This window comes from Nanorana parkeri, unplaced genomic scaffold, assembly GCF_000935625.1.
Source record: "Nanorana parkeri isolate BGI_ZX_2015 unplaced genomic scaffold, ASM93562v1 scaffold201, whole genome shotgun sequence".
NCBI lineage: Eukaryota > Metazoa > Chordata > Amphibia > Anura > Dicroglossidae > Nanorana > Nanorana parkeri.
This window is the reverse complement of record NW_017306469.1, coordinates 236,619-255,915: the sequence shown is the minus strand read 5'-3', so window position 1 is coordinate 255,915 and position 19,297 is coordinate 236,619. Positions and strand designations below refer to the sequence as shown.

At 43.5% G+C, this 19,297-nt stretch overlaps 2 protein-coding genes across 7 annotated transcripts in view; one reads left to right on the top strand and one right to left on the bottom strand.

Annotated features, from left to right (window-relative positions):
- The window catches only part of RABGAP1L (RAB GTPase activating protein 1 like), a 278,077-nt gene extending 277,098 nt beyond the window's left edge, over positions 1 to 979 (top strand). For 4 of the 6 annotated variants that reach the window (XM_018555550.1, XM_018555552.1, XM_018555551.1 and 1 more), the window contains one exon: positions 222 to 634. In XM_018555550.1, the coding sequence (XP_018411052.1) occupies positions 222 to 398 (177 nt within the window). In that variant the 3' untranslated portion in view covers positions 399 to 634. Of the gene's footprint in view, positions 1 to 221 lie in introns of all 6 variants that reach the window. The other 2 variants (XM_018555548.1, XM_018555546.1) reach the window with 2 other exon arrangements.
- Positions 980 to 3,491: 2,512 nt separating this feature from the next.
- DARS2 (aspartyl-tRNA synthetase 2, mitochondrial) overlaps positions 3,492 to 19,297 on the bottom strand; it is a 24,690-nt gene continuing 8,884 nt past the window's right edge. The window contains exons 9-17 of the mRNA XM_018555541.1: positions 18,034 to 18,103; positions 16,908 to 17,087; positions 16,322 to 16,429; positions 12,869 to 12,931; positions 11,082 to 11,234; positions 6,580 to 6,798; positions 5,471 to 5,581; positions 4,111 to 4,186; positions 3,492 to 3,710 (exon numbers count right to left, since the gene is read on the bottom strand). Of these exons, the coding sequence (XP_018411043.1) occupies positions 3,550 to 3,710; positions 4,111 to 4,186; positions 5,471 to 5,581; positions 6,580 to 6,798; positions 11,082 to 11,234; positions 12,869 to 12,931; positions 16,322 to 16,429; positions 16,908 to 17,087; positions 18,034 to 18,103 (1,141 nt within the window). The 3' untranslated portion in view covers positions 3,492 to 3,549. The remainder of the gene's footprint in view (positions 3,711 to 4,110; positions 4,187 to 5,470; positions 5,582 to 6,579; positions 6,799 to 11,081; positions 11,235 to 12,868; positions 12,932 to 16,321; positions 16,430 to 16,907; positions 17,088 to 18,033; positions 18,104 to 19,297) is intronic.

Sequence of the window (19,297 nt, the reverse complement as noted above, 5' to 3'; positions counted from 1 at the left end):
GTCAGATGAGTAAAAGAACAAAGTGCTTGTCATGTATTACTGCACTTTGACTTTTGGCTGCCTTAGCTATTAGAGGGAAGTCAGATGTGATTTGTACAGGAAGGGATTATAGCTCTAAACAGGGGAACTGGACCCTGGGATTCCTGCACGTCCCCCACCACCTTCACAACTGCAATAGTGGTAAATTCCTGCCTCTGACCTCTCTATTTCTGCCTCTGTAGGAGCTGGAGCATCAGCGAGGAGCACTGCTCAATGAGATCCAAGCTGCCAAAAACTCCTGGTTTAGCAAAACCCTGAACTCTATTAAAACTGCCACAGGGACCCAGCCCACCGCACAGTCACCGCAGGGAGCCCAGGCTTCTAGCCCAGTTCTGCAGGCCCCTAATGAGAGCACATAACACCAGGGAAGAGAACATAACAAGAGCACAAGACGACCAAACGGGAAGCAGAGAATCGCGTGCAAAAGGAGTACCCATGTCTCCTGGGTGGATGGAGGTCAGAGGTCATGTGACTCTATTCCATCACTGATGTGCCCAGCCAGCTTCTAATCTCCATGCCACGGTCTACTTCTGCCTCCTGCATCTGAACCTTACTTTGGGCTGCTGCCACTTTTTACACTTTATTTCTTTTAAAAGGACTTGTACTATTTTAGTATAAGAAGGGCCCTAGGCTCCAGCCAGTGGCTAACCCGAGAAACGTTGATAGGCTCACGGCCCTGGCTGCCTGATTCATGTGCGTGTTTTGTATGTATAAAATATGTTGCCGTAAAAATACAAATGTTTATAGAAATACATATTTACATATTTGATCAAAAAAAAAAGTTTTGACATATTGCTGCCTAAAAAAGTGCTAAATATTTTTTTTTATTCTCATCATTTGTCTCTGGGATTTCTGCCCTGGGACTTTGTTGTATTGTATGCAACCTGACAATTTATTAATCCATCACAATATTATCAGTAATAAAAAAGTCATTGCTACACTCTACCTTAGACTCTTACTATGGAATGTCCTTACAATGTGGAGGGGTGGACTGAATTTACAACCACTAAGGTAACATGGCCACACACTGAACAATCTGTACAATTTCCATTAGAATTACCAGTAACTATGCTGTATAAGGTTCTACCTAAAACATCCATTCAAAAACATCCATTCAATTTACATCCAATCAGGTAATCCCTCTTGTATAATAAAATGTGCCATGTGTGACCAGCTTAAACGGAGAACTATGAGGTGAGTGGTTTTCACTTATCCTCCTAGATAGAGCCGACGTGTGACATGTAAAATGTCACACGTCGACTCTATTGATCAGGAAGTGGGTGAACGCATACCGTCGCACGCTCACTTCCCGATCATCTCTCTGCAGAGAGCAGTGACTGTCAGTCGCCACTCACCGCAGGGATTCCCCTCCCCTCTTCCAGCGGGGAGGGGGCGGGTACAGCTGGCTCTGCCTCTAGATTGACAGCGGGCTCTGCCTATCAGCAAGCTGTGTGGATCTAACAGTATTGTCGAGATCTGTCCCAGCTGCGGCGCTCTCAGTATACAGCGTGCAATTGCCCGCTAAATATTGAGCTTTGGCACTCCCACAACATGCAGATTGCTTTTGATGAAATCATGTTTGTTCCCTTAAAAGAGAACTACGGGGGTAACCTTTTCATCCCATATCTCTCTTTAGAGTCACGAGAGGAGGTTAGTATATGTCCTCCCGTGACCCTAAAGAGAACTATGGGATAAAAAGGTTACCCCCCATTTCATCAAAAGGAATCTGCATGTTGTGGGAGTGCTAAAAACTGCTATACTGAGCCGGTCTGGTTTTCAGACAACCTGCTGCCCTAGATTCCAATACAACTGAATAGGCATCTATGGCAGCATGCATAATCACAGGCTGACAATTCCTCTCAATGTATATATTTGTCCTACAGAGAGGAGTGTTTACAACTTGGGTGTGTTTACAACTTGGGTTTACTTTAAGACTAGATCCACACCCACACGTTTTTTGGCAGCATGTTGTAATGTACATAAATATAGCATAAAGGATATTCTGCTTTGTTGGTGGAATTAGAATTGATGAATCAGCGGTGACATACCTTTTAGATGTAGTTATTATTATACAGGATTTATATAGCGCCAACAGTTTGCGCAACGCTTTACAATATGAAAAGGTGCCCACACACCGTACGATAATCGCGGGAAATCCCGCGATCGTACGATATCGCAAGGTGTGTGGGAGCCGTGCAACCTCTGCTGCTGTAAGGACGCACGACTTTTATCTTAGGAACATGTTTGAAAACCAGCCGAGTATCGTACGATGTTCGGCTGGTTTGTGGCATGTTCGCAAGATAAAAGCCCCTCGGCGGGCTTGCGATCATCGCAAGTATGATCTGCCTGTCCAAGATAGGCAGAGCGTACGTTTTTTTAAATTACCTTACAACTATCGCAAGACAGTCTTGCGATGGTTGTAAGGTGTGTGCCCAGCATTAGGAAGACATTACAATCACAATACAAGACAAGATGGTAAGGACCTAATGAAGCAGCAGTAACATACCATTGGTTGACTAAGCTGCTTGCACGGTCTATAATCCAAGATAGCCAATGGATGCTACAATACATATTCATGGATTCAAATATTTATAGTTTAATGATATTGTCTAAACAGAAAAAAAAATAAAAATATATATATAAAAAATCACTCTATACAAGCAAGAAAAGAAAAGTTCCAGACATACATTACATTGTTAGCAATGATGCAAGTAAACAAAAGTCGTCATAATTTGAAGGGTCTGAAAGAACTGTGTGTTATTTACAGCAACCACATTCTCCTCACTCCTGGAAACATGAAAAGAATCCGGTTGCTTGAGTAAAACATTTCTATCTTTTACTTTCATAGCTCCATATATAAACAGCTACTGCCATCTAGACCAGCCTTTCTCATCTAGCGTGCTGTGGCACCCTGGGGTGTCTTCTGGCTTTTTCAGGGGTGCCTTCCATTTTTGCTTGGAGGTGGATTCTGATGTGAAAGGGGAAACTTAACATCTATTTGTTGTTTTTTTTCCTGGGGTCCCTCTTAAAATGTATACTAGACCCTTGTCTAGAATAAGAGTGTGATATTGATTTCAGGGAGTGGGGGCCCACATATCAATGTTTACCTTTTTAAATTGGGTGCCATAAGATTTTGCATACTTTTAAAAGGCATTGCGACTGCAAATAGGTTGAGAAACTGTGATCTCGATAAATGATTCTTTATATTATAAATCAACAAAAGTGTTCATCTTCTGACATACCCGACGCAAAGGCACTGCTGCAGGGAGGAGACTACGTCATTGTTAGAATCTTAATCTAGTTGGGTGATGTCAGCACAATGTAACAGTGTGTAAGTATCCAGAGTGACCCATCTTAGCCATGATAGACAAAATACTATTCCCTCACCCATGGGGTATAATCGGGTATCTGCATGAAGATTGTATCCCTGGAGGAAGATGGCTGTGCTTCTCTACAGTACCACAGACCACTCAGCCCAATACATAGGACACTCGTGTCAGTGATCCACATTCACTTGTCTGTAACCTGTATGTGATAAGGCTTCAGTTCTTCAGCAGAAACATAATCTGGTGCGTTGCTCATAAGGTCGTGACCCCGGAATGATTTTGGAAAGGCAATAACGTCACGTATGCTTGGTGCTCCAACTATAATGGAAATCAGACGATCCAGTCCTGAAAACAGAACATTCTCCACTTTAAAAATACTCCATGTTCTATGTGCAAAATGTATCACATGGGTAATGTCACTAATGTGCAATAGAATAGACAAGTTTTAACCATTCCCTACTCAAAATATAAAAACATTCTGGCTGGAGTTACACTTTAGGTGTACAATCAGACAAATTTGGGTGGACAAGTCCTTTCAGATGAGATCTGCTTTGAGAACATCTTGGTGATTTCAAGCACCACCTAATGTTGAGCCAGTGGCGTCACAAGGGGGTCGGGGATGTTGAGCCAGTATGATATCAGTAACAAATCACACCAGCTATAACATACTACAGGTATTTCAGGAGAAAAAAAATAGTACAGGATCTCCATAATCTGAGTGCTCAAAATAGGAATAGACACCTACCTAATGCGATTCCACCATGAGGCGGTGCTCCTGATTCCAGAGCCTCCAAGAGGTGAGACAAAAGACCAACATCTTCCTGCAAAGACATAAAAGGCTTAAAGTGGACCCAGACTCAGGCAACCCCAAACCTTCATGCAGTGTTTGTGAATGATGTAGCATTGACAGTAGGCATTTAGTAGATGTTTTTATCTAGACCAACCTTTCCATCTATACCACAGTGCTGAGAGACAGCTGCCATATTGGTGGAGGCATAAGCCATATGAGCAACTGTTCTTGCTCCAAGACCTGCCCCCTGATGAAACATCAATGTAATCAAAAGCAGGAGTGGGTAAGAACCTCTGATGATGGGTCCTGGAGGCTAGAAGAACAGAGCATATCTAGGCATCGCAAAGGCCTGTATACATGAGCTTTTCTTGCTTCTCTCTCTCAATACAAGTCAATGGAAATACAAAAGCAGCTTGAAGCAGAAAAACTGCAGGTCAAATGAACCTTGTCTTTTAACTGCATTTGCCCATTGACACAAGCCCAGGGCCTAAACTGTGAACATTTTTAAATCAGGAATTCTATGCTAAAAAGTAGGGATGCACCGATACCAGTGTTTCGGTATCGAGTACGAGTACCGATACCTTGCTTTCAGTAGTCCTCAATACAGAGTACCAACACCGGTGCTTCTACTGGCATGGAGGTGGCTTCCCAGGCAATCTGATTGTCCCAGAAGCTGGCTCCATGTTGTCTGGCTGGGAGGCCGGTTTCCGTGCCAATCAGCATCGAGCCGGCTTCCCAGGCAATCAGGAAGCCGGGCAGCGAGTAATGACCCGCCTCCCAGCTCCCTGATTGGCCGGGAAGCCGGCTCGATGCTGATTGGCTGGAAAGCTGGCTTCCTAGCCAAACAGCATCGAGACGGCTGTTTGGCTTACTCGATACTGATTGGCCGAGAAGCCGGCTGTTTGGCCAGCTCAAGGCTGATGGGCTGGAAAGTTAGCTTCCCAGCCAATCAGGGTTGCAGGTCATTACTCACCACCCAGCTTCCTGATTGCACGAGAAGCTGGCTCTATGTTCTTCCCCTATGGCACTGCCGGTCAGAGGAAGACTCAGTATCGGAGAAAGTATCAGAGCATTTGGGCGAGTACGAGTACTTGCCCAAATACTCGGTATTGGCACCGATATCGAAACTAGTTCCTGTGCATCCCTACGAAAAAGTCAAAATTTTTTTTTACCAATTGCAGTTAATTACATACTGATTGTTACATTAAACTGTGTGGTGAGTGGAAATATAAAACTGAATTACCCACCTTTACAAAAATAAATCACAAAGAAAAATAAACTTTAAGCCCTGAATAGCTAAAGCATGGCTGCTCACCTTTAAAACATCCTGGAGGACCCAGCGCTGCAGTTCTGCACTGTGAATGCGGATAGAGCCACCTCCAATTTCATTACCATTTAAGACCAGGTCATAGTGCTGGCCGCGTACCTGGAGGAGTTAATTATACATAAGTAGTTGTAAAGTCTTTAATGGTTATGCTTATAAAATGATGGTGCCAACACATTCCTCCAACACTAAGCCCAAACAAGTACAGACGGCACTATCGGTGTGGTTCGAAAGTTAACAAATTTATAAGTATAGGATTGTTGTACTCACTGTAAAGTCCTTATTTTGGAGTCCATTAAGAGACACGGGAAGTATTTAACTGATAGTTATACTGCCACATGCGAGAGGATTGGATACCAGCAAACAAAAAAAACAATTTAATTCAGCCCGGGATAACTTCCAAGCTAGCTCTGCAACATCCAGTCCAGTGCTGTAAAGCCAGACAAGGAAAGGCTGCCTCAGATAGCTATCATGCAAAGACCAGCTCAAGCAAAGATGGAGGGGGAATCTTGATGAAGAAAAAATGAAAAAGGATCAAAAGAAAAAAAAAATGCTATCAAAAGAATTAGGTTGGACTTTTCCTAGCAGATCTGCATGCAGCACGGAGCTGTACGTGCGGGCCGATTACAGTGTGAATGAGGCTTAAGAGTGTCACGGTAACCATAGGCAAGGGATGATACTGAAAATAGAGGGATCAAAAACATCCTCATGTTTATGGTTGTCCCAAAAGACAGTTGGTGCCCGTCATGCACACCTGACTGAGCAGGTAAAAAAGCATACCGATTATTTTTTTCCCTTGCTGATAAGCCGACACCCTCCCCTGCACTGTCCTGGTCTGTGGCCCACTTTACACCACCCTAAGGTTTGTTTGCCCTGAGTGGGGCCACATCATGCCAAAAAGTCCAACTTCCCTCATACCTATAGGCTTCAAAATGACATTCAGTTACCAAACCAATCCCTCTATATAGATCTACCCAACAAGTGCTCACCACAAAGTAACTCACTGTGCACACCACTGTGGTAACAATGCTTTGTACCCAGATGTAGACAAAGAGAATAAAGGTGCTCTTAGGGCCTCTATGCCACTCTGGTAGTAGTACCTTGGCTGGCTCAGTATACAGAAGGTCCATGTCCTCTGGTTGAGGAGCTGTGAATGGATGATGAGCAGATTCTAGCTCTTCTACATTGTCTTCTTTGGGAAGAAAAAGTGGAAAGTCAACCACCCATAAGAAATGGAAAATATTGGGGTCACGGAGAGATACCCCACATTCCTCCAGCCTAGAGGCTACATCCAAACGCAGCTTTCCTAAGGCGGTGCACTAGAGGAGAAAAACAGACAGTATAACACTGGAAAGGTCTGCAGTATACCAATACAAATACTGATAAATGTCACCTGCACCCCAGCAGAATAACTTAAGGAGAAGTGTGGGAGTGTACGATATACTCTCTCTACTGCTTAGAGCAGACATGGGACATTGCAGCTGTCAAACCGTGAGATTGTTATATATATATATATATATATATATAACAAACACACACATACATACATACATGAGCAGCTCACAGTCATGGAAAGAGGCAGAGCTGACTATTGTGTCAGGATCTTTCTTGGCTGCAGTGCCCCCTCTCCTGACTCTGGGTTATAGAAGCACATTCGTTAATGTGACTTCTCTTTTAAACCTAAACTTTAGGCATATATATTCACACACAGTTGAAATACAAACAAGTGAGCTGTATTGGATAACATAAGTCCTAAACACCTGCCAAACAAGAGCTTAGGGTCCTGGACCTCTCTATAGAATACTGTGCAGATACGTGATACAGCCTGGCCTGGGACCCATCCCAACCTGTGAGTGATGGGAGCTGCAACACATTGATAAGCTCGGACACCTCCATCAAATCATTAAGCCCGAACTGGCCCTTCTCTTTTCATGCTGCTCTGACAGCAATGTAAGGATTATTGTACTCACCGTAAAATCCTTTTCTAGGAGTCCACTGATGGGACACAGGAAGACTAACCATTTGGTTATACTGCCAATTATAGGATTGGACACTGGTAAAAAAAAAAAAAAAAACCTGTAAGCCAGCCCAGGATAACTCCTCCGACTACCAGCATGCCTCAGTTTGACAGCAAAGCAGTACCAAAAGCACAAGCATAAACACAAAGGGGTGGGACCTGTGTCCCTCAAGACCGCAAGAAAAGGATTTTACAGTGAGCTCAAACATCCAGTTTTCTTTCTTGTCCATTGAGGGACATAGAAAGCCTTTCACAGATAAGATGTCCAAAAGCAGTCCAACTGAGAGGTGGGCAACACAGCTCACAAATGCGAACAGACCCCAGGAAACAAAACTGGGGAATGCCTGAAGAGCCACCTGAAGGACCTTATGCCCAAACTGGCATCAGAGAAGGCTGAAATGTCCACCTGATAGAACTTAAGAGAATATGTGACCAAGTATCAGTCAAATCTGATGCCAGATGCTCGATGCCAAAAAGCCCAAGAAGCACTCACAGTCATGTCATGACAGGAAAGGGTGAACCTTTATCCTTGAGGCCATAGGCTTGGATGATGGTCTGCCTAAGCCACCTAGAAATGGTGAACGAGAAGCCAGAGCACTCTTCGGTCCCGGGTGACAAAAAAAAGAGAATCAGTCTCTCTGAAAGAAACAGTAGCTGAGAGACTCCCACAACCCAAAACACATCCAGCAATGGAGGGAACTTTATTTTAGGTGAAATGGAGTTGGATAGAGGGACAAAAGAAAGTTATCACAGTTGAGGTAAAAGGCAGAAACTAACTTCAGCAATAAAAAGTCCTGGGCCCCAACACCACCTTGTCCCTATGTAAAAACTGGAAGGGTTCCTTGCAGGAAAAAACACCAATTCAGACACTCACTTTGCAGAGGGGAAGGCTAAAAAGAACACTGCCTTTTGGGTGAGAGTAGTGAGAAGAAGGTCTCTGATGGGTTCAAATGGTGTTTTCTGAACCGCAGTAAGAACTACAATTAAATCCTATGGAGTCACATTGGAGCGAATGGGGGAAATAACAGGAGACACCCTGTACAAAAGGTTGTAATCAAAGCAGTGAAATGCCAATAGTCTCTGGAACAGAGAAGAAAAGGGCAGCAGGGCTAGTGCTTGGGCCAACACCTTAGAAAACACCCAAGGTGCATATGAGGCTAAAGGGTAGGGCCACCACCTGGTAGTTTAGGGGGCCCCACAGGAAAACATAGAAATTGTTGAGGAGCTGAAAGATGGGGACATGCAGACATGCAATCTTGCTGTCCACAGAAGGCAGAAAGTCTCCCTGCTGAAGGGAAGCAAGGACAGATTTAGTGGGTTCCTTATGGAATTTCTGGACTCAAGTGAAGACATTCCGACATTTAAAATCCAAAATGGTAAGCATGCCCCCTTTGGGTATGAGGACAGCAACCAGGTTGGAGTAAAGCCCCTGAAACCATTCTGCCACAGGAACGGGGATAATGACACTTTAATTCAGAAGACACGAGAGGTCTCAATGGAGATCTGTTAATCTGTGGGGTGATGCAGGAAGGTTGGAGGAGGAAAACTAGGGATGGGGCAGGGAGAGAAATTCCAGTTTGTAGCCCTTGGATGCTTCCTCTTGCACCCAACGTCAAAAGATGCAAGCTGTTCAAATGTCCAAAAAATTTACCAAAACCGCCTCACATTTGGAAAGTGGAGACACACTTTCATGAAGAGGCAGGCTTGTGTGAGGATTCACCAGATATTGTGGGCGGACTGGGAACCAGGCGTGAAGGGGCTTGACAAGGAACTCGAGGAAGTGGAGAAATGGAAGGAACGTTTAACAGCCAGAGAGGGGGAGAGGAAGACTATGCAGTCTCTACTTTAGGCTTCTGCCGTTGAAAAAGATGTATGCTCGAGCCACCAGTAGCAACTATGATGATATTCTCAAGAGTTAGTCTGAGGAGATGTTGTGCCTCGAAGGCCGTGCATGACCACTTTACCCAACGTGCCCTTCGCATGTGTATATACGAGATACATGTGAGCGATGTCAATCACTAATAAAAATGTAAAGCTACAGTCATCTGCCACATGTGTTCAATAAGCCACAGCAGTGATTAGAGTGCTTTTTAGGGATTTTGACCACTCACACATGCTTTGACAAAGTAAGGTCACAGCCAGGACTGGGTAAAAGGCAAGACCCACCAGAGAGAACAGAACTTTGGAAACAGCTTCTAATTGCTTATTGGCTGGGTCCTTGAAGACAGGCACTCTTCTGCTGGAATAGTAATCACTTTAAGGTGGAACACTGCCAGATACACAGCGGAAATGGACCACTTCAGCACAATATCCTTACCAAGTGGATGCAAAGCTATTAAGCGCTTGGGGGAAAAGTCTTGAATGACTGTGGTAGAGATTTCAGCCTAAAGCAGGAGGATGCAGCCACACCCAAATTCCAAGAGCTAAAAGAAAAGATGTCCATCCTCATAGGACACTGGAATAAACCAAGGCATGTTCGTAATAGAAGGGATTATCATAGACTGGACCACAGTCCAATCCTCCTGTGGCAGCAACATAACCTAAAAGTTAAAAACTTCCTGTATCCCTCAATGGACATGAAAGAAAATAGAAAGATGCCACTTAGATTTAGGTAAGTACACTAAATGTTATGTAAAAATAAAGGGAAAGCACACTTTATAATAAACGGCACTTATTGTTTTTTGGTCCCATTTCTGACCCCAACCATCCTGCTACCCTACCCTTCCAAGATGCAAATGACCTTGATACACCAGCTGCAGCCTCTGGTTTATGTTTACATCCTAAAAGTCTGGAGTGCACTGGGCATGCTTGTGCAATATTACACAATTTATACAAAATTTACACAATTTTGTTTTCTACTGCAATGATCCTCAACTATGCACTTTCATACGTCCTGACTAATTGTGAGCAGTGGGTCCTACTCTTCACAAAGCAATGCATCTCCCTTGCTTATGGCGGGCAGTCTGACCAGGAACTCATTTCACACGTTCTCCCAAGTGAGAGCCTGCTTTTCATACAGAAAGAAATGATATATGAGATCTGTCAAAGTGACTGATATATGCAGGCCTGACGCTACCTTATGCCGATAGGGAGCAGGCCCAGCGCTACAGGGGGTTGGGAGGGAGGGGCCGCAAAAATGCAACTCTGCCTGTGTGGGCACAAATCCTAGCACCGGCCCTGGATATATGCAAGGGGGAAGGAGATATATATGATATGCTGGGCCATTGTAAGGGATCACACAGCTTCTGGGGGGCAGGTAAAAAGGTACAGATGCTTCCATCATTGTAGCAATCGTGCTGTATCTCATTTCCCAAACCTCTCTAAGTCCAGACAACAGTGCAGATTTTGCATGTTAACTTACATATGCATAAACAGAACGATCAAATGTCTCAGCAGTTTGGTATATGTTTTGAAGGTCACCCCACATATGCACCAATCATTTTTTATTTTCCTTCCTGTGCACATATCCATAAACCATGAACTCTTTGTAGGTATTGAGGAGAGGTTTGGAACACTGTGCTAGGCAACATTTGCGACATGTCCTTTTTAAAGAAGAGACAGTCCCATAAAATGTCACATACTCACCACTGTGTCCTGCTGCCCTGCAGCCACTAGGAGGAGATCTTCAGCTTTTGCCTCAGTGATACCAGCAAGATTCAACTTTTGCTCTTCATTCAAATATTTGACAAGAGACGTCTTCCAAGAGCCATCTGATCTCACAGCAATGGCCAGAACGTTCTGCATGTTAACAAGTATAGATATTACTAGCAGGCTTCAGCTAATCACAATAAAGCTGCATGCAGTGAGGACATTGACTGTCAACCCTAAGGCCTGGTTCCCACCTGGGCGTTTTGTAGCGCGTTCGAACGCTCTGCAAAACGCTCAAACACCGAAATCCCATTATTTCCTATGGGTATGGTTCACACCTGGGTGTATTACAGGCCGTATGAACGCGCTACAAAACGCCCTATGCCCAAAGAAGTACAGGAGCTTCTTTGGGGCGTTTTTGTCGCGTGTTTCCATTGGGATACAGCCAAGTAGCCCTTGGAAACGCGTTTGTCGCGCGTTTTTTTGACTGCGAATCGCGCTAAAAACGTGCGTCACGAAACGCGCGACAAACGCGCATATTCGATACGCCTAGGTATGAACCCAGCCTTAGGCATAAACATCCTACAAAGAAATACGCTTCACAACCTACATGTGAAACTTTATACACAAATGAGAAAGACAGACAGAGGCTTCAGTAGGTTCAGTGCTCAGCAACTATATATCTCAAAGCCAGATTTGTCGGTAGTCAAATATGTGGCACAATGTTTAAAGAGAACCTTTCACTATAATAAAGGAAGCTGACTGATTACTATATTCCGAGCTTAACTCTCTGCGATTGTCATCTCAGATGGTATATATTACCATGCTCTATCCCACAGGTGTAGGCGAACCCTGTTTGTTTTTTTAACAAAAGGTGCATTCACCGAAATCAGGAGGCACTGGCAAGCCCATGGAGGGTCCGCTGACTTCCAATCCATTGTGTTCCACCACTTTTTTTTGGCAAGCCTTATGTGAAGTAATATGTCCTTAATGGACATAAATTACTGGAATGGCTTTTTGACGCGTTGCACTAGAAAAAAGGGGGATCTTGCTATACTTTTTTTTTCCAGTGCAATGTATGGCAATGCAACATGATGCTGTGGTGTGAACTGTCCCGATTCACACCCATTTATTTTTCATTGCCATCCGCTAAAAAAACAAACAAAAAAAACAAACAATGGTAACACAACCAATCCAGTGTGAATGGGACCTGAGACAACGATTTGTTTTGTCATTTTTTTTTTACATTTAATCATCAGTAAATGTCCTGTTGGTGTTGCATAACGGCTTCTCTATAAAGTTTGAGATGCTTAAAAAAAATATATTTTTCTAATTTATTGCCATAAAAAGATGTTATAAGTAGGAGGTTGTCCACAGGGGGTGCAGTCACTGTTCGAGTATTCTGACAGCAGCACCCCTGCTACTGTCAGAATACAAAAGGACACAAATGGAGATCCGTCCATCCACATGCTTTAGCGCGGATGAAGTAATTGGTTATATTTTTTTTTTGTTCAGCCCGCAGACTGTATACCTAGCTTTAGTATCCTAGTATGAAGGTTAATTCATTATTTATATCTGGACCTGGAACAGTGAGGTACACTCTTGTGTGAGTTCGCAATTTGAGGAATACTGTCAAACTGGGTCTAATAATTGCTCATCCAATTGATGATTAATCCTTACATGACTGGTGGGGACTCTGCTGAAAGTTTCAGATCTGAAAAACCACCACCATTGTTCTCGAAACACTCCCTGCTATGTACAGCCCAACCATGGACTCCTCTTACCTGTCCGAACTGCTCTTTGATCTTCTCCAACATGGAATCCAGAACTTTACCCTTAAGATGTTTCTGGGAACAACAAGATAACAAAACAGGAAAGAATAACTTTTATTCAACATTTTAAAAAGACCTCCAGTCTCAGCTCAATACCCCCATCATCTCTACTTGCAGAGGTGAAATATATCTTTAGAATACTTCGGTCTCAGATAACCAAGGTGGCTGCTAATGTGCAAATAGGAAGATCTCCCAAACCAACCAAAGTTATCTGTGAGACATAAGGTGTCTGTCAATTCCCACCACTAACAGCCCTGCTGAGGGAAGGAGAATGTTTTGATGGTTAAAGACATCATGATCAGGGACATCATGAACAGAAAAAGGATCACTGAAATTCCATTAATGTTAAAGCGGAACCCCAGGCAGTCAGAAGTAGCAGACTGATGAAGTCATCTCTCTGTCACTCTTCACTCTCCTCCTATCAGCATGGTTTCTTGCACGCCAGCGCACCCGATTGGTTCCTTGTGCTGTTTTTTCCTCTCCTTGTGAGCTTTGCTGTGCAGGGGCTGATAACTAGTCAAATTCAGGTACTTGCACTGCTTGGTTTAAAAAATAAATTTACTGATGTATGAATGATTACAGAGCTGCACTAATGTATCCATTATATCTGTCTGGAGTTCAGATTTAAGTTGGGTGGTCACTTTACATTGAAAAGGAGTCATTCTTTTTTGCTTTTAGTCATAATGCACATTCAGCAAAACAAATGGCAATTGCAAAAATCAACTTATAACCAGCTTGTAAAGTAAGGTGCACATAGAAGGGCCATCCACAGTACAAAACACAAAAACTCCCCAGCACACTTCCAGCTATCCTGCAAAAAACAAACAGCAATGTCTCACAATTTGCATTAAAAACAGAGGTTTTAGTTGCCCAACCTTTGCAAAATATGTGTGCCACCTTTTTTTTTTGCAGGCTGAGTGGTAAGAGCACAAATCAGTTTAAAGTAGCCATATTTGTTTTGCTGGGTTTGGTGTGGGGACACACTGGGGGCTTCAGCTGCCACTGTGATGTGCGTGGCTTCTGGTGTATCTCTGTGCCTTTAAAAGGAGAACTATGGGGTTAGGGCTTTCCCCCATAGTTCTCCTTGGGGTAACGGGAGGACACAAACTAGCGTCCTCCTGTCACCCTAACCTCAGTATACCGCGAGCTACAGCTCGCGGTATACTGAGACGCCGCAGGTGAAACGGATCACGACAATTATGTCTGGATCCGCCCAGCTGCGTGACTGACAGCTGGCTCTGTACCCGCTCCCTCCCCCATCCATTCCGCCAGTTAGCGCTGGAGGATCGGAGCGGGGAGGAGGGAATCCAGCCCCTTCCCTGTCACGGCAGAGAGCCGTGACAGGATCGAGAAGTGAGCGAACGCCAGAATGTGTTCGCTCACTTCCCGATCTACTGAGCCGACCTGTGACAGTCTCATTGTCACAGGTCGGCTAGAACTATGAGGTGAGTGAAAAGCACTCACCTCATAGTTCTCCTTTAAGTAGGTATGGATCAACTCCAGACATTCCTGCACTCAATTTATCCATTGATATTTCAGAAAAAAATAACTTTTACTGTCGTGGTAAACAACCTGCTTCCCTATTTATAATGGTCTGGCCCTCTAGCAACTTCAGCACGAAATTATAGCTAATTATAGCTAATTTGCCTACAAATGTCAGGTGGTCATAATAAACTGGCCACTCAGTGTATGCTCCAACATGGAGGCTTTCATAGATCAGAGTTAGGACCGCACTACACAGAGGGGCCTTGATGAGGCAGTGCGCCCTCCACAGATTTTGCAAAAGTTGTGCAACTAAAAATCTCTGGTTTTTAGTAATTTGTCATTTCTTTCAGGGTATCTGATAAGTGTGTTGGGAATTGTTTGTGTTTTATACTGAACATGTAATAGCTTTTAAAGAATGTACAAGCTGTCATCTAAATAGGTACAGCCGGCCTCACTAAAAAAGTCTCTTGCACAAAACCATGGTGGTAGGCATGAAAAAAACAAGGTTTGTAACGCAAACACAGAATGATCTTTGAATGTTTTAAAGACAAACTCCACTTTTGTAATAAAGTTGATAAAACAAATATAAGAGGCTTTCCAATGAAAAGAATGGAGGTTGCGACACAAATGTAGGGTGCCATCCTGAAGATTCCAGGCAGAGGATCTGCAGTGCCAAGCAGGCTGCACCATGGAGGAACTGGGCTGTAGGCAAGTACGACCTAATATGAATGTGCTGGGGAGGATTTGCTGAAAAGTGGACTTCTCCTTTAAATATTACTAAACATTATCTTTTGAGCTGCAGCCAGCTCAGATTTTCTAAAATTGCCAGAAAATGTAGATGTCAGTTTTGTGTACTCGGGATAACTGGCAGCATTCTGTACTCTGTATATAGATCTGCCCCAGAAAAGTAATTGATTGGCATACTGCTTTACCCAGCAATTGTTCTGTTATGACAACACTGGGACCGATCATGTGATTGTAGCAGACAGACCCTTTCACTCAGGAAGGAGGAAGTGACGGCAGTTCGTGTGTCCATAGAGCAGGTTAGTGTCTGCAATGCCATCGGCTGAAATTCATGCATTGTACATAACAGACCTGGAGAGGATTCTGTTTTAAAGTACATCTAAAGATCCTGTGCGAGAGTCTAAAATGCCAAATCCAGTTACCATGTGATGCTTCTTAAAGGAAAACAAACCCTCCTTTGTGTCTCACAAGTTCCCCCTCCCAGACACTGCAGCTTACAGTGGGAGGGATTGAGAAACAGACAGTGCTGCCGACCCAGAAAGCAGTTGGCAAGGCTAGGTGTGGGCAGGTTCTGATTGACAAGTTACAGCAGTGACAATGCAGATACCCTTGCAACATTTTTTCATCCCACTGTAGTATAGGCAGGCATAGTCTAAGTGAGGGAGACAACATGGCTCTGAATTCAGGAGCAGTGCAGCACCCTTGTCACGCCATTACAGGAAGCTGCATTAGGTGGACTTCACTGGCAGGATCAATGGGTATTTGTGAGACTTTGCAGGAGGACTAAAGGAAAAGTAAATACAATTATAATGAAGTGCTGCAGCACATTTTTTTTTTTGTATGTGGGAGGCCATAGTTCTACTTTAAAATCAACTAAATAATTTCTAAGACTTACACCACATAAAGCAAGAGGTCAGTAAAGTTCACAACAAATGTAAAACACCAAAGAAAAACCTATTATCAGTAAGGAGAAGCAATAAAGTTAAATGTTGAAAATGAGGGGGGGAGGCGGGGAACCTGTTGAATATAATTAGAGTTTGTGAAATATGGATTTTCCTCCATTGCAGTGTATGGCTCGGTGGAGGGCAGGAACACCATAATAAATAATGCTATTCAAATATATTATTCATACATCTCTTTCAATCTTCCACAGGCACAGTGTATCATTACACTCACCGCTCCCTCAGGTACTCTGATGGCTTTCACACATCCATGGGGTTCTCCAAGTGCTTCTTGCACAAATCCCAGCTGTACTGTCCTCATCTGTGCAGTTACATCAGTGATCTGGGGAAAATCAAACTCAGTCAGGAGATTACATTAAAAGGGAACTCCACTCTGTAACTTTCTTACAAAGTCATCTTCTCACACTTACATGGTCGCTTTAAACAGCCCCCCCATTCAGTTGCAGTTATCTTGCACACCAATAAAGCTGGCCAAACACTATGTGAATTTCAGCCGGTTCATAAAGATGTTTGAAGAAGCCGGCTGCAAAATCTTCTAACAAACTGCACTGTATTCCGACAGTGGGCGACGGTGGCCATCACAAGATGGCAGCATCAAACATCCAGGTCAGAACTGCAGCTTTCTCAGATCAGGAAGCTGCAGCTTTCCAGAAGAAGATAAAGCCTCCTAGATTTAAATCACATATCCGAGACTATGGTTTACTCTTAGCATTTTTTTTATTCCGCTAAATCTACCAAAAATGTTTTAATCCTTTCAAGTGTAAAAACAAACAACAATCAAGAACTAACAACTGGGGCACCTTCATCTCAAAGCGCGTGTCAGGTTTATCCACACCGTAACTGCTCATGGCCTCTGCATACGTCATCACAGGGAATGGATTGGGAAGGGTTCCTTTGTCTTCCGGCCAGGAATATCGCAATAATCCCTCCACCAGCTGCCGTATCCCAAACTGATCTACGAAGGACATTTCTATGTCAACCTAAACACAGAACACGTTCCAAAGGTTATGAATGAGAGGAGAGTAATTGCTACACTACTAAAAAAATAGATTTAAAAGGCAGTGCCATTATAATTCTCCTTATTCATAATATTCTCCCTTAGTGAAAGTAAAATAATTCAAGGTATAAATTATTTCCCCTTGTACCATCTTCTGATTTAAAAACTTCTGCAGAATAGGTCATGTGTTCTCTGCTAAAATAACATGGAGGACTGATGTCCAGATAGTACTCAGGGGTTTGGAATTCCTATCGCCCGACGCCCGGGACATACACTTTCGGGCGCCAGGCGAGTAGTTTTTTTTTTTACATCTAGCCCTGCTCCGGACAAGCAGAGCTAAATGTACAGCGTGGAGCCGCCGCTCGTTTTTATACAAGTGATCCGATCAGACCACTTGTATGAAACAAGCAGCGATCTTGTCTAATCTTGTAGATTCGGCCCCCACTTTCGTTTTTTAAAACAATTTCCACACCCCTGTAGTACTGGCCAATCATCAAATCTACTTAAACTTCAAGCCCTCCTTTTGGCAGAGACCACGTTTATATTTTACCGCTGCAGCGATTAGCTAGGTTGGGTATTATTTTTGGAGGAAAAACTTCCCTGGCTGGACTTCTTCCCTATATATTTAGTTACTGAAGGTGTTGCCCTTCAGGGCATGTCAAACTGACAATTTTGCCTTTGGATTCACTGAGAGGCAACCAACATCTTTTCCAATGAATATTTTCGACCTCAATGGCCAAAAAACTGTAGAGCCATGCTTACTAGTGAATGGGTGATATCTTGGTGGTTCAGCCAGCAAGGTAGCACATTAACGGAGAGGTTAAGGGGTGTATTAGCGATTATAGGTTGCCAGTGAATTAATTGCTAGTGGGACATGTCTCTTAGCTATCAGGAACAAAGTGGACATTTGCAATGCTGACCACTATTACCTGTGTAAATTCAGGCTGCCGGTCTGGTCTGGATCCTTCATCCCTATAACAACGGGCAATCTGGAAGTATCTGCAATGACACATGAACATGGTTTCCAAAGCGTCTATTACCCCCAATCATACCACCCATTACCCCCGGTAAACATGTCATGGAAGAAATACAGGGAATGCTCTTGTTGACACCCTTGTGAAAATGCTAGTTGTCTGTCTTTCTAACCCCCTCTGGTTTTAAGGCTTTCTGAGTCCATATCCTGGAACAAGGAAGCAGATCAGGCACTCTGAATATACTGGCTGCATGCCTGTTCCAGGTCAATGACTCAAAAATGTACTAAAGTCAGACATGGCCATGTTCCAATGGAAGCCTACATATTTCTCTTATGACAAGTTTCCATCAAGTAATTATTTAATTCCTATAAAAGGTCAATAGGAACGGTAAAGACGTTTATAGGGAGGTGAGAAGCACCCCTGCAGAAACATAGAAGCATCTTAAACTGATGCAGGTCAAATTTTATTTCAGTAAACATGGGATAAAAGCAAGGACATACTCACAAACATGTGATGCAAAATAAGCTGACAGGCAGTGAACATCTACTGGACGATTCCTGTATGATGATGACGTTAACGCTTTTCCGGGGCATGCCCCCTTCGGCGTTCTGACGAAGGGGGCGTGCCCCCCGGAAACGCGTTAACGCCATCAGCATACAGGAATCGTCCAGTAGATATTCACTGCCTGTCAGCTTATTTTGCATCACATGTTTGTGAGTATGTCCTTGCTTTTATCCCACGTTTACTGAAATAAAATTGACCTGCACCAGGAAAGGCGCCCCCTTTGTGCTTACTTCATAGATCCACAGCTTTCCCGGCCTTCTTTGGGGCAGCATCCTGCAGTATGCCTAAGAAGATTTCTCATTGAGAAGTGACAGTCTGTGGCGCTTTACCGCTTTTTACATCTTAAACTGATCTCAAATGCACTGTGCAAAAAAGCATGCTGCATATGGTCATCTACACAAACCTATAATCAAATAACAGGCAAATGAATCCTTACTTTTCCTGGAGAAAGTGCTGCTCTACTCTCTCCAGTAGTGGTCACATAAGCAAAAACCTGAGCATCTGGTCCAGTGACCTGTGCTAAAGAGGAGGTTCAGAGTACAGACCAAGTCATCCTCTACTTTAGCACTGGAGTGAGCCACATACAGATTTTTCTCAGATATTGTGAAAATTACTCTTTCACAAGCATTAATGTTGAAATAAAGGAACAAAGGAA